Source organism: Carassius auratus, chromosome 38 (assembly GCF_003368295.1).
Source record: "Carassius auratus strain Wakin chromosome 38, ASM336829v1, whole genome shotgun sequence".
NCBI classification, from domain to species: Eukaryota; Metazoa; Chordata; class Actinopteri; order Cypriniformes; family Cyprinidae; genus Carassius; species Carassius auratus.
The window spans coordinates 12599595-12612533 of record NC_039280.1 but is presented as its reverse complement, the minus strand read 5'-3'; the positions used below and the strand labels follow the sequence as shown (position 1 = coordinate 12612533).

At 36.7% G+C, this 12939-nt stretch overlaps 1 protein-coding gene across 1 annotated transcript; it reads right to left on the bottom strand.

Annotated features, from left to right (window-relative positions):
• Positions 1-5333: 5333 nt before the first annotated feature.
• On the bottom strand, positions 5334-12055 carry slc3a1 (solute carrier family 3 member 1). Its single transcript, XM_026224221.1, has 10 exons — positions 11641-12055; positions 10106-10285; positions 9720-9862; positions 9289-9414; positions 8414-8533; positions 7617-7741; positions 7334-7535; positions 6998-7174; positions 6103-6228; positions 5334-6020 (listed from the first exon to the last, which is right to left on the bottom strand). Exons 1-10 carry the CDS (start codon positions 12053-12055, stop codon positions 5595-5597), a joined length of 2040 nt encoding a protein of 679 aa, XP_026080006.1. The 3' UTR covers positions 5334-5594.
• Between the last annotated feature and the right edge of the window lie 884 nt (positions 12056-12939).

Below are 12939 nucleotides of genomic sequence, written 5' to 3'. Positions count from 1 at the left end.
TGAAAATAGACATTAAAAAAAAAATCTTTCCAATCTTGAATTTTGGAATGGTTGTGTATAATAAAATTTATTTTGTAATTAACCCCTTATTAATTTGACATTCAGCTTATAATTTGAAAGACCTTGATACCTAGTAAGCATGTACTTTTAGTTAGTTATCTGATATAGCTGCAGTCTTTTTTTTAGATTCCATTTTATATATGTTATCAAGTTTAAATGTAGCTTATTAGCATTTCTCACAATGAAAGTGCCATGAAGTACAGTAAAAAATTGTGAACTGTAGTGAATGCTAAAATTTGAGGATGTCCTTGAGGATTAATACCAAAATTAGCCATTGGAAATGCATTTTTATTGTGTGTTTGTCACAGGGCAGGGATGGTGGTGAGTGGGTTTTGTGCTACAGAAGCGGAGGGGAGTGGAAGATCTTGCTGCTTGTATTCAGACTCTTCATCACTTGGGAGTGCCTCATCCTGCTCTTACTGCCCTCACTGCTCTCAGTGCTGGAGCTTTCCTAGCGGGGGCGCTGTGCAATCATAACCCACAGCTTCTTAGAGCTGTTATTCTACAGGTGGGTTATTAGTACATCGACTACTCATTCCCTGACCCTTATTGTTATAGTTATATGAAGTTGTAATTCCCTGCGGGCACCTTTTCAGGATGTTCTTGGCACAATGCAAGACCCCCATATAAGAGAACACATGGACAACATTGTCCCTGTTACAACATTATACCTCAGGTAAATCACTCAGATGTCCACTACCATTCAAAAGTCGGGGCTCAGAATGATATATATATATATATATATATATATATATATATATATATATATATATATATATATATATATATATATTTTTTTTTTTTTTTTTTTTCAGCATATTAGAATGATTTCTGAAGGATCATGTGACACTAAAGACTGGAGTAATGACTGCTGAAAATTCAGTCTTGCCATCATAGGAATAATTACATTTTAAAATAGATTCAAATAGAAAACAAATATTTTTAAGTTGTAACAATATTTCACAAATATATAGTTTTTACTGTATTTTTGATAAAATAAATGCAGTCTTTGTGAGCATAAGAGACTTTTCAAAATCATTAAAAAACCTTACCTACCCAAACTTTAGATTAGTAGTGTGCAGGGTGTGTCTCATCATTCAGGAGTCTTTTAATAACTGTTAATTCTTTCTTTTTTATTGCTTTACCCATCCATGCAGATCACTGCACACTCAGAGGACCGTGGAGTTCCTTTATCTGGGGTCATGAAGTACGTGGTAAGACTAAAGAAGGCCATTCAAATGTATACCACTCGAGCTGGTGTAAATGGTTAGTGTATATATGCTCTAGTCTGCCTTTAAAGAAATCTTTGCACTTCTCATATTCTCCTAGCACAAATAATAAAGCCATTTTAGCACGGAGGTGTTATTGGGCACAATGTAGATCATCACAAATCACTGTAAATCACAGCCTTGAGTGGTGCTGTGCATATGAGATATGATAAAAGCCAATAATGTTCAATAAGTAAAGGTATTTGTGACCTTGGACCACGAAACCAGTCATAAGTAGCACAGGTATAGCATATATACCTAGGTATTTGTACCAATAGCCAAAAATACATTGTATGGGTCAAAATGATTGATTATTCTTTTGTCAAAAATCATGAGGATATTAAGCTAATTTTCCTTGAAGGTATTTTGTAAATTTCCTACTGTAAATATATCAGAACTTAATTTTCAATTAGTAATATATGCATTGCTGATAACTTTGAACAACTTGTTTGTACCCTCATATTCTAGATTTTCAAATAGTTGTATCTCAGCCAAATATTTTCCTATCCTAACAAACCATACATCAATGCAAACACTTATTACACTTTCTGATGTATACATCTCCATTTAAAAACATGTACCCTTATTTATATATACAGTATTGTTCAAAATAATAGCAGTACAATGTGACTAACCAGAATAATCAAGGTTTTTAGTATATTTTTTATTGCTACGTGGCAAACAAGTTACCAGTAGGTTCAGTAGATTGTCAGAAAACAAACAAGACCCAGCATTCATGATATGCACGCTCTTAAGGCTGTGCAATTGGGCAATTAGTTGAAAGGGGTGTGTTCAAAAAAATAGCAGTGTCTACCTTTGACTGTACAAACTCAAAACTATTTTGTACAAACATTTTTTTTTCTGGGATTTAGCAATCCTGTGAATCACTAAACTAATATTTAGTTGTATGACCACAGTTTTTTAAAACTGCTTGACATCTGTGTGGCATGGAGTCAACCAACTTGTGGCACCTCTCAGCTGTTATTCCATTCCATAATTCTTTAACAACATTCCACAATTCATTCACATTTCTTGGTTTTGCTTCAGAAACAGCATTTTTGATATCACCCCACAAGTTCTCAATTGGATTAAGGTCTGGAGATTGGGCTGGCCACTCCATAACATTAATTTTGTTGGTTTGGAACCAAAACTTTGCCCGTTTACTAGTGTGTTTTGGGTCATTGTCTTGTTGAAACAACCATTTCAAGGGCATGTCCTCTTCAGCATAGGGCAACATGACCTCTTCAAGTATTTTAACATATGCAAACTGATCCATGATCCCTGGTATGCGATAAATAGGCCCAACACCATAGTAGGAGAAACATGCCCATATCATGATGCTTGCACCTCCATGCTTCACTGTCTTCACTGTGTACTGTGGCTTGAATTCAGAGTTTGGGGGTCGTCTCACAAACTGCCTGTGGCCCTTGGACCCAAAAAGAACAATTTTACTCTCATCAATCCACAAAATGTTCCTCCATTTCTCTTTAGGCCAGTTGATGTGTTCTTTGGCAAATTGTAACCTCTTCTGCACATGCCTTTTTTTTAACAGAGGGACTTTGCGGGGGATTCTTGAAAATAGATTAGCTTCACACAGACGTCTTCTAACTGTCACAGTACTTACAGGTAACTCCAGACTGTCTTTGATCATCCTGGAGGTGATCATTGGCTGAGCCTTTGCCATTCTGGTTATTCTTCTATCCATTTTGATGGTTGTCTTCCGTTTTCTTCCACGTCTCTCTGGTTTTGCTCTCCATTTTAAGGCATTGGAGATCATTTTAGCTGAACAGCCTATCATTTTTTGCACCTCTTTATAGGTTTTCCCCTCTCTAATCAACTTTTTAATCAAAGTACGCTGTTCTTCTGAACAATGTCTTGAACGACCCATTTTCCTCAGCTTTCAAATGCATGTTCAACAAGTGTTGGCTTCATCCTTAAATAGGGGCCACCTGATTCACACCTGTTTCTTCACAAAATTGATGACCTCAGTGATTGAATGCCACACTGCTATTTTTTTGAACACACCCCTTTCAACTAATTCAACTAATTGCCCAATTGCACAGCCTTAAGAGCGTGCATATCATGAATGCTGGGTCTCATTTGTTTTCTGAGAATCTACTGAACCTACTGGTAACTTGTTTGCCACGTAGCAATAAAAAAATATACGAAAAACCTTGATTATTCTGGTTAGTCACATTGTACTGCTATTATTTTGAACAATACTGTGTATATATATATATATATATATATATATATATATATATATATATATATATATATATATATATATTTATATATATATAGTAATATCAAGTAAATTAATTTAACATTGGGGTATTTGGTCATGTATCTATAATCTCATTAGCCCACAAAGTGAATGATATTATCAAAACATTGCAGGTGCAGTATTAAAAACTACTTCTACACCAAGTGAAGTATAATGGAAATGAACTTGGCGGTCACTGTCTGTAATCCCAGCTCTCAAATAAACCCCTGGGCTTAAGAGAAGCACTTACACTCTCTCCTCCGGAGAGAAGAGCACTGATCTGGAGACAGGTGTTGTGGAGCGATTCCTCTCCATATCAACCTGAGGTCAGCTTGTGTGCGAGCAGCTCCGTGTGAGATTCTCTCAGCACATCTTGGTCTGGAGCCCCTCCGTCAGACTTCCTCTCCATCTGCGTGCCATTAATTATCTTTATTATACACTCCACACACATACACAAGGCAAAAAACCAAAGTTTCTCTAATCTCTCCCATTCCTCTCCGGGAGATAAAGCGCTGATCACACGTGCTGCCAGCTCAGACGATTAACATGTTTATGAGATAGTCTATCAGGCAAGGAGATAAGGAACAATACACTGGGCTGTGCCAAGGTCAGGAGAAGGCTTGTGAAACATGCGGCCGTGAGGAGGAGCGGGATGGAGAGAGACACCGGCGGCCGCACTGCAGATAAGAGGCAGATGACAGAGTTTTAAGGATTAGGCATATGATTTTTACACTCAGCTTCACTTCACAGAGATCCCATCACTGTGGGGAAATAAGGCAGCCAGGCAAAGGAGTGGGCCAAGTCCACCTACATGGCAGCCTCTCATCATCCACTCTGTTTCAAGAGCGTTGACTTTAAAGTGCTGGATGTGATGCCCAGGTGTTGTGATGGAGAGCCAGAGTGCCGGATTATGCTTGGATATTGTCAATCTAGTCTTACATATTCAGTGCCTTTGGCCTCGTGACAAACATGAACTAGTGTACTTCACTATATCTACCATATTCATGGTTCCCCAAGAGACATTTATGGCTTCTTACATTTATTTAAATGCGCTTTAGTAACTTTTTCCTTATTAAAAACACCAGTGTTGTTATTGTTGACTAAAACTATTATAATTTTTGTTAACTGCAATGAAAAATTAGATAAAATATTTAAACGAAAAATACAGTACATGTTCACCTGTGCCTGTACATGTCCAAGCAGCACGTGTCCCAGCTGTCATTCTGGACCTGCAGCCAGGTGGTGATCACTTTAGCCCTGAGGATTTACATCTGTCCTTGAATGAGGTACAGTACGTAATCACTATTATATTTATACCGCACCATATCAGACTGAATGGTTTAATTACCTGCTGCCAATGCGAACACATTAAAGCATAATACAATTAGAAAGCTTTAGATTAATCAATAAGGTTATTATATAAACCTTATGATCATTTAAAAGTGCATTTTAGCATTATATAGCATTCTTTCACAGTTTGATGTCACACATTAACTTATACTGTACTGTTGTTAGAATACTGTTAGTGAGACTAACAGCTTATGTTTACAGCTTTATATCATGGGTGATTTATTTCGATTTTTTCCTCTCTCACACACTGCCAGACAGTTAGCCTTTCTTTACACCGAACTTGGACTTGACCAACCACAAACTCGACTGATACCTAAAGAAAAAGTCAAATAATCTCAATTGCGAAATGAAACTCAATTGTATGTGTGAGTGAAAAACAACCAGACAAAGTTTTTCAGATTTTTCTTATTAACCAAACGTCTATTTTGTTACATAGATACTAGTTCCTTTTGAATGAAATGTTAATCAGACAAAAACAGATTGCATCGCCAGGCAACTTGCCGGTTCACACTGAACACAAACGATATACACCATCACAAAAATATGGAGTGAGATTTTGGACCAATGAGATTTCAAAGTGGGCGGGACTAATACCAAAATAAAACAAGGAATAGATAGCCTTTAGCGTTTGTCACCGTGTCGCTTTATCTTCAACACTTGTACAGAATATCTAGTGCAGGCAAGTAGCAGGCTTTCTCAGAAACATAGCACTCGGATGCATGGTTTGGGTGAAAGCGCTGATTGGTGGAATATTCCAGGAGCAGTCCTTGCCCTTGAGATGTTGGAATTCCGGATTTAGGGAAAATCTTTTGACTTATTGGCACTGTGCTTAAATGCACAGTAAGAGTATCTGGCAACTCAGTAACTGAAGACAAGTCTGTTGTAGTATCCTTGCCGAAGTTTAGAACCACCAGGAAGGCTTTGTTGAGCCCATCCATCTCACGCAAATAAGCAAATATGTTGACATCGCTCCAGACGAAGCAGAACCAGCCTCGGGACAGTGCCAACTCAGCACCTCGGAGCAAACTCAGAGCACGATACTGTGAAATGGTGGAGTGTGTATCAGCCTGCTGAAGCTGGAGAGAAAAACATGAGCTGGGATTAGAGGTTTCTCTGCTTTAACCCACACGTTCTCGTCAGCAGTCTGAATCAACGTACCTCCACGTTGACAGAGCTGTAGTCTGGAGCAATGTCTAGCCATGTGCCATTTTCACTGTCACTAAAACCAGCATTGAGCTTATCATCCCACTGCATTGGTGTTCGTTGCGGATCCCGACTGTTGCTCTAGATTTTAAAATAAAACATACATTTTGTTTTTAAAATAATACATCAAGTTGATCAAAACTGATAGGAAGAAATATACTTAAAATGTTACAAAAGACTTCTATTTGAAATAAATGCTTTTACTTTTACTTTCTATTTATCAACAAACCGTGAAAAATGAAAAAACTTTTTTCAACATTGATAAAAAATTATTTTTAGATTGAAGAATTTAGCTTTCAGTCATGATGGGAATAAATTACATTTTTTAAATAAAATAAAAATACTACTGTTTAATTGTCATCATATTTCACAATGTAACAATCACCATGGCTACATTAATTTGTTCAAACAACAGCTTTCAAAAACAAACCAAATTTTATTATTAAATAATATTAGTGCTGTCAAAACGATTAATTGCATCCAAAATAAGTTTTTGTTTACATAATATATTCGTGTATATTTATTATGTATATATAAATACACACATGAATGTAAATATTTAAGATGTTAAAATGTTATGTCTACATGTTCAATATATTTATATATAATATAAAATATAAGAATATAAATATATGTATATATTTTTAAAATATTTATTGTATGTGTGTATATTTATATAATAAATATACAGAGTACACATACATAATGTAAACAAAAACTGATATTTTGGATGTGGTTAATCTTTTGATAGCACTAAATATTATAGAATATAAATTTAAAGTATATTTTATAGATTACACATAGTAATGTGTTCTTTAAAAAAAAAAAAAAAAAAAAAAAAAACACTTACTGGATCATGCTGTCCAAAAGGATCCTGAATTACTGATACATTTACGTTCACCATGCCGATCTCTTCTCCATAGTATGTTGTGGGAGTTCCAGGCAGCGTTAACAACATCATGTTAATAGCACGTATATATTCTTTACCAGCACTTGAGCCTATACGTGGCTTGTCATGGTTTCCTACCTATAGACGTACACAAACATAAACTAGGAAATTTAAAAATCAATTTGACCCTCCAAAGGCAAAAAAAATTTTTTTGTCCATTTAGCAATGCTAGTGTTTCAGCTTTAAATATTTGAAGCAATCCGATTTTATTAAATGGACAGATATCCGGTCACTCACCACCCAGTTTGGCCATTTTCCCTCCGGCATGTTTGACATCCATAAATGAACCAAGCGTTTGGCTTGATTTCCTGACAGATCATCAGGAAGGTACAGGAGATAGAAGTTAAAGGGGAAGTCGCTTTCAGTGACATAGCTTGTGCCATAGTACCTCATGGTTTTATCTATTTCTTCATAATCATAACACTCTATCACCATGAACCTGATTGGTAAGAGATAAAAAAAAGTCATTTACAAGAGAGAAACAAAAGGTTTATTGCTGAAGAGGAAGTAGTGAAGATACCTGTAGCGGCCGGGCTCTCTGCTGTAGGCGTCCAGCTCTATCCTCCAGTTTGTGAGGATCTCATGTAAGCCCTGCTGTGTGTAGGTGTAGTCATGGTACAGCTCAAACTCTGTGTCCACAGTCGACTGAAGGACGCCAGAGAGGAAAAGAGAGAAGAATACTGCTGTAAGTCACACTGTGTAGCGCTAATGCGAGCGACAGGTTAATCTTACTAAGATTATTACTACCTAAATATGGAATACACTGGTTTTCTGGGGGGTTTTAAAGAATGAATGAATGAAATTAATACTTTTTAGCAAGGACAAATTAAATTGACAAGTGTCACTTAAGCATTGATGATGTTAAAACATTTATTTTGAGGAAGTGCTGTTATTTTGAACATTCTATTATATAATTATGTAAAATGGGACAGATGATCAATTTGAACTTGTTTTGAAGCCGGAACATTCCTCTAAGTTAATTCTAACTTAAGTCCACAAGGACCAGAAAGACAAATCACTAAAAAAGAGGGCCAGACCATCAAATCATTCAGTGGACCTCATTCCCCAGACCTTTAATATCTTTCAAATCGTCTGGAATTAGGATAATGAGAATGACTTGCCAGTAAATCCAGAGAAATATGCACTAGTAATCCTTAAACGACATTGTGAGAACAAAGAACAGTAATACGACTCCCTCTGAATGAATTTGAGAAATGTTTTTGACTCTTGCAGATGAAGGGCTTTAATAAACAAGTGTGTTAACTGAATGTGTGCAGTTTCATATGGTTATAGAGAATAGGTCATTGTTGGGCTTACTGGATCTTGGTCAGGGTCGACCTGGGGTTCATTTCTCAAATGTGTGGCCTCAAGCATGTGTTTCACAGCGTCCATGCGGAACCCATCCACCCCCTTCTTCAGCCAGAAATGGATTATGTCCTATAAGACAGACGTGGGACGAAGATCAAAGAAGGTCCAGGTTTGTAGTGAAACACGATATGGTACGGTGGATCTGTATAAAAAGCCTGTTTGTTAAAGAGCTTGAAGGCTAACTAATACTCCTCCTCCACATTCTTGAAAATGAGGAGGTCCTGACATAATGCTGAACGCAATTCACTTTTCCTCAAAAGAGTATTTTACTCCACCCGTGTAAATGAAATACAAAACAGTCTGTAAACGCATAACTTACTAGTTTCAGAGAGGTTACTGTATTACTAGCGGCAGACTAAGACACTTTGTTCATAGCTATTTATAGTGTTTAGATAGGTGCTAACTCCAAAGCAACATTCATTCCAAAAATCACATTCATTATAAATCCACCCAAAAACGGATTTCAATTTCAAATGAATGTTGGTAATTATTAAAACTGTTAATTATACATCTTAACTCTACACTTTACCATAGCTATTCTTAACTTCATTTTCATTCACACAGTCACGAAAAAGCAGGAAATTCGAGGGAATTTTAAATTGTGATTTCCAGGACTGCAGAATTTATGCAAATTAACAAAATCCTCAAAAGTTAACGGGAAACATTTTTGCAATTAAGCTTAAGCTCAAACATTTAATTGGCTACAAAAGAAACAACACGACACAATCACATCTAATCAAGCGCGCTTGCACTGCTTTGTCTCATCACACCCAGTGTAAAAGTCTGCAAAATATCCACAGTCCAGCCCCTGTCTGCAAGCTCACCGTCATCTCCTCTATGACTCGAGGGTTACGGTAGTTCAGGTCAGGCTGTTCCTTGAGGAACTGATGGAAATAGCACTGTTGTCGCACCTCATCATACTCCCAGGAGGAATTCCCGAAGACACTCACCTGACAAATCAAACAATGTGACACCATAGTCAACCATTGAGGTATATAACAAGTATCATTCAGTCTCGACAGTAACAAATGAATAGTGTGGTGTATGTATCACAGTATGGAATGGAATATAACAGACAAACATTCTTATGTCAAGGCATCCCAGACAGCAACATAGTGTTGGCCCAGACTCGGCCCACATCTGGCCCACGTGAAATCCATGCGGGCCAGATGTGGGCTGGATCTGGGCCAAAACTGCTTGCTGTCTGGGATAAAATGTAAGATCCAAACCCAGCAGCTGATATGGACGTTCTTACCCAATTGTTTGGAGGTTTGTCTTGTGTGCAGTTAGCCCAGATGTAGTAGTCTTTATAGGGCTCTGTACCATTACGGCTAAGTTGGAACCAAATGTGTTTGTCGCTGGTGTGGTTTGGGATGTAGTCCATGATCAGCTTCAGACCTGGGCCAAAAACAAAGCGGTTATCAAACACAGCTTTTTATAATGATATGAAAATGTAATAATAGTGTTATAAAAACTGTTAATTAGTACCCATCATGTTACTCATGAAGCTCATAATATGCTAAAATTCAAACTACAGTCATAAACATGGCAAAAATGATCAACGTACAGGTTTGTCAATGTGTTACATGTTGCTGGTTGGTGACAATGTTTAGTGAAATATAACTTGTATATCATGTCCACCTTTGTCATGCATGCTTGCCAGGAGCTCGTCAAAGTCCTCCATGGTTCCAAAGATGGGATCGATCTGCCTGAAGTCCTCCACGTCATATCCAAAGTCCCTCATAGGAGACTTGTAGAAAGGGCTGATCCAGATTGCTTTAATGTTCAGGTACTCAAAATGACTCAGTTTCTCCTCGATTCCTGAAGCCAAACAGTGAATTCTTAAACTGTTATCTATGAAGTTTGCACCTTTGAGCTGTATACGTATGACATTCAGCAATGCAATTCATTTATCTTGATCAAGCTAACCTTTATAATGATTTCAATCTTTTAATATCTAAATGTGAACATTTGGAGGGTCTATAAAGTTATTATACATCTCTTGTAGAAGATAAGCTGGTGTTTTGTCTTATCTGCACTCAGTGTTTGCTTTGTGTGGACATGTTTCAAATGAAACTACTAATCATCCTGTAATGTACAGCTGTAAAATCAGCTTTATGTACTTTATGGCATGTGTAGATGCTATTTTGCCCATTACATAAGAGCAATTAAACAACCTCCTCCTATTGCTTGAAACAGAATATGCTGCAATACAGAACCATTATGAAGGAAAAACATGGCTTTTGTGTGTCTGTCCAAGCCATCAATACACGCACTTCTCAAATAACGCTACAGCTGGACTGAACTCTCAGCTACTGAAAAGAGAATTGTTTTCAAGGCAGCTTGATACACTACTACTAACTTTTTCCTGTCCTTTATTCTTTTCTTCTTACGTAATGTCTCTGAATTGTTAAAAAGTTCCCAGATTGTAGCACATTATGCACACTAAGAATGTTTGTAGGTGAATTAGGAATTCTCAAAATGACACACACACACACACAAAAAAAGCATCATCCAAACCAGACAGAGGTTCAAATATCTCAACTATATTATGTAAGTTTAACAGAATATTTTTTTTTTTTTTTAATTACATAATTTGTATGTAAACATGGACAGAATAATGTCTATTCCCAAATGTACGTTGTATTTTGAGATATGCATCAAAGATATATATAATCATGTACAACATTTTTAATGCGTCCTGCATATTATATATATTATGCAGGATTTGCCCAAAACATATGCAAATTATGCAATTAATCGTACAACATTTTTAATGTATATATATATATATATATATATAAACTGCAGAACGCATTAAAAATGTTGTACATGATTAATTGCATAATTTGCATATGTTTTGGGCAAATCCTAGTAAGTAAATAACTTATGAAATTATAAATAAATTAAACTATTATTTTTTTTTTGGTGACTGAAATATAACTGAAATACAATATTAACATAAGATAAAAAATTAGTAATGTTGCCTTGGTAAATAACTGAAACAAGTACTAAAATGACTAAAACAGAAAGTTTTAAATCTGAATTTAAAACAAAAAAAAAATCTAATAAAAATGACAAAAGCACAACATAATAAAATAACACTAATGACTACCCATTTTGTATTTCTTTACCCTATTAACCTGTAGTGTTTTACCTTGAAGATTAAAAATTACCTTTGAGATCTCCAACACCATCAGCATTTGAATCTTTGAATGATCGTGGATAGACCTGATAGACCGGAGACAGCTGCCACCAGCTCATGCATCGAGGTGACAGCGCCACGACTGTAATGGTCATGGCAATAAGGGCCAGGGTGCATGCGATGATCAGCCAGAAAATAATCTCTCGAGGTACGCGGTAGCAGGCTTTCCTGGAGTATAACATTAGGACCTCTTTGGGCATCCCAGCGTACGGCTTGATCTGAGTGTACTCGTTCTCCTCCGGCCTGGTGACGGACACGCTGGTGGCCTGCTGCTCTCCAGAGTTTGAGGCATCAGATATATCATCATCATCCCCATGAAAGGCTGCGTTCTGGATGCCTTCTTGCAGCTCCACCGTGTCGATGTTGGTGATTTTGGTTGGACTCATCTTTCTTGCTTCATTCAGTCCCAAGGAACAATTCTTGTGAAAGCCAACCCAGCGGGAGTCCGGTTAAATAGAGGCATTCACAAGTCCATAGTGCACAACACTCATTCAGTCTCCATCCCTCTCAACACACAATAAAACCCCTCCCAGAGGAATGTGGCAGAGATTAGCAAGACCAATCACACACCGCCTTGGCTACATATTATTGAAAAGTCAGGTAAGTCATCTTGGCATGGACCATGCCACAAAGTATCAGTTCACAATGTTTTAGTGTTGCTGACAACTGTCTACACAGGTTTTGTACACCCCTCTGGTTATAACCACAATGTCCTAACCAACACTTTAATTAGCAAACTAAAGCCAGCTAGCTAGCCAACTAGCTTTTTCACTTTATGACAAATTGGCTGGCAAACGTTTACCTTACAGTTTCCCAGCTGACAGATTTCCCCTGTAATCAGATCTCTAAAATAATGAACAAATTAACTAGTTACGAGTGTAAACTGCAACTTGAGCATTTACTCTTGTTGCTGTTTATGCATAATGAAAAGGCTTGATCACATTTACATGAAAATATAAAAGTAAAATAAATAATTCAAAATATTAATAAATACTTTTTCACTTAATCACAAAGTAATAAGTACACTTTGAGGTACTTATTTGTGCCATCTAAAATAATGTACAATAATATTTGTACCTTAAGGTATTACCTCAATGACAGATGTAATCTGATCTCTACAAAAAAATTACAAAATATTAATCCTGTCCAACTTTCAATGTAACTAGTCAACTATTAGTATGTAAACTGCAACTTGATTATGGTCTTTTAAAATCACACGTTGCATTCCTTGTTACAGGTACAGAATTTCTCATATATTTACCATACGTCT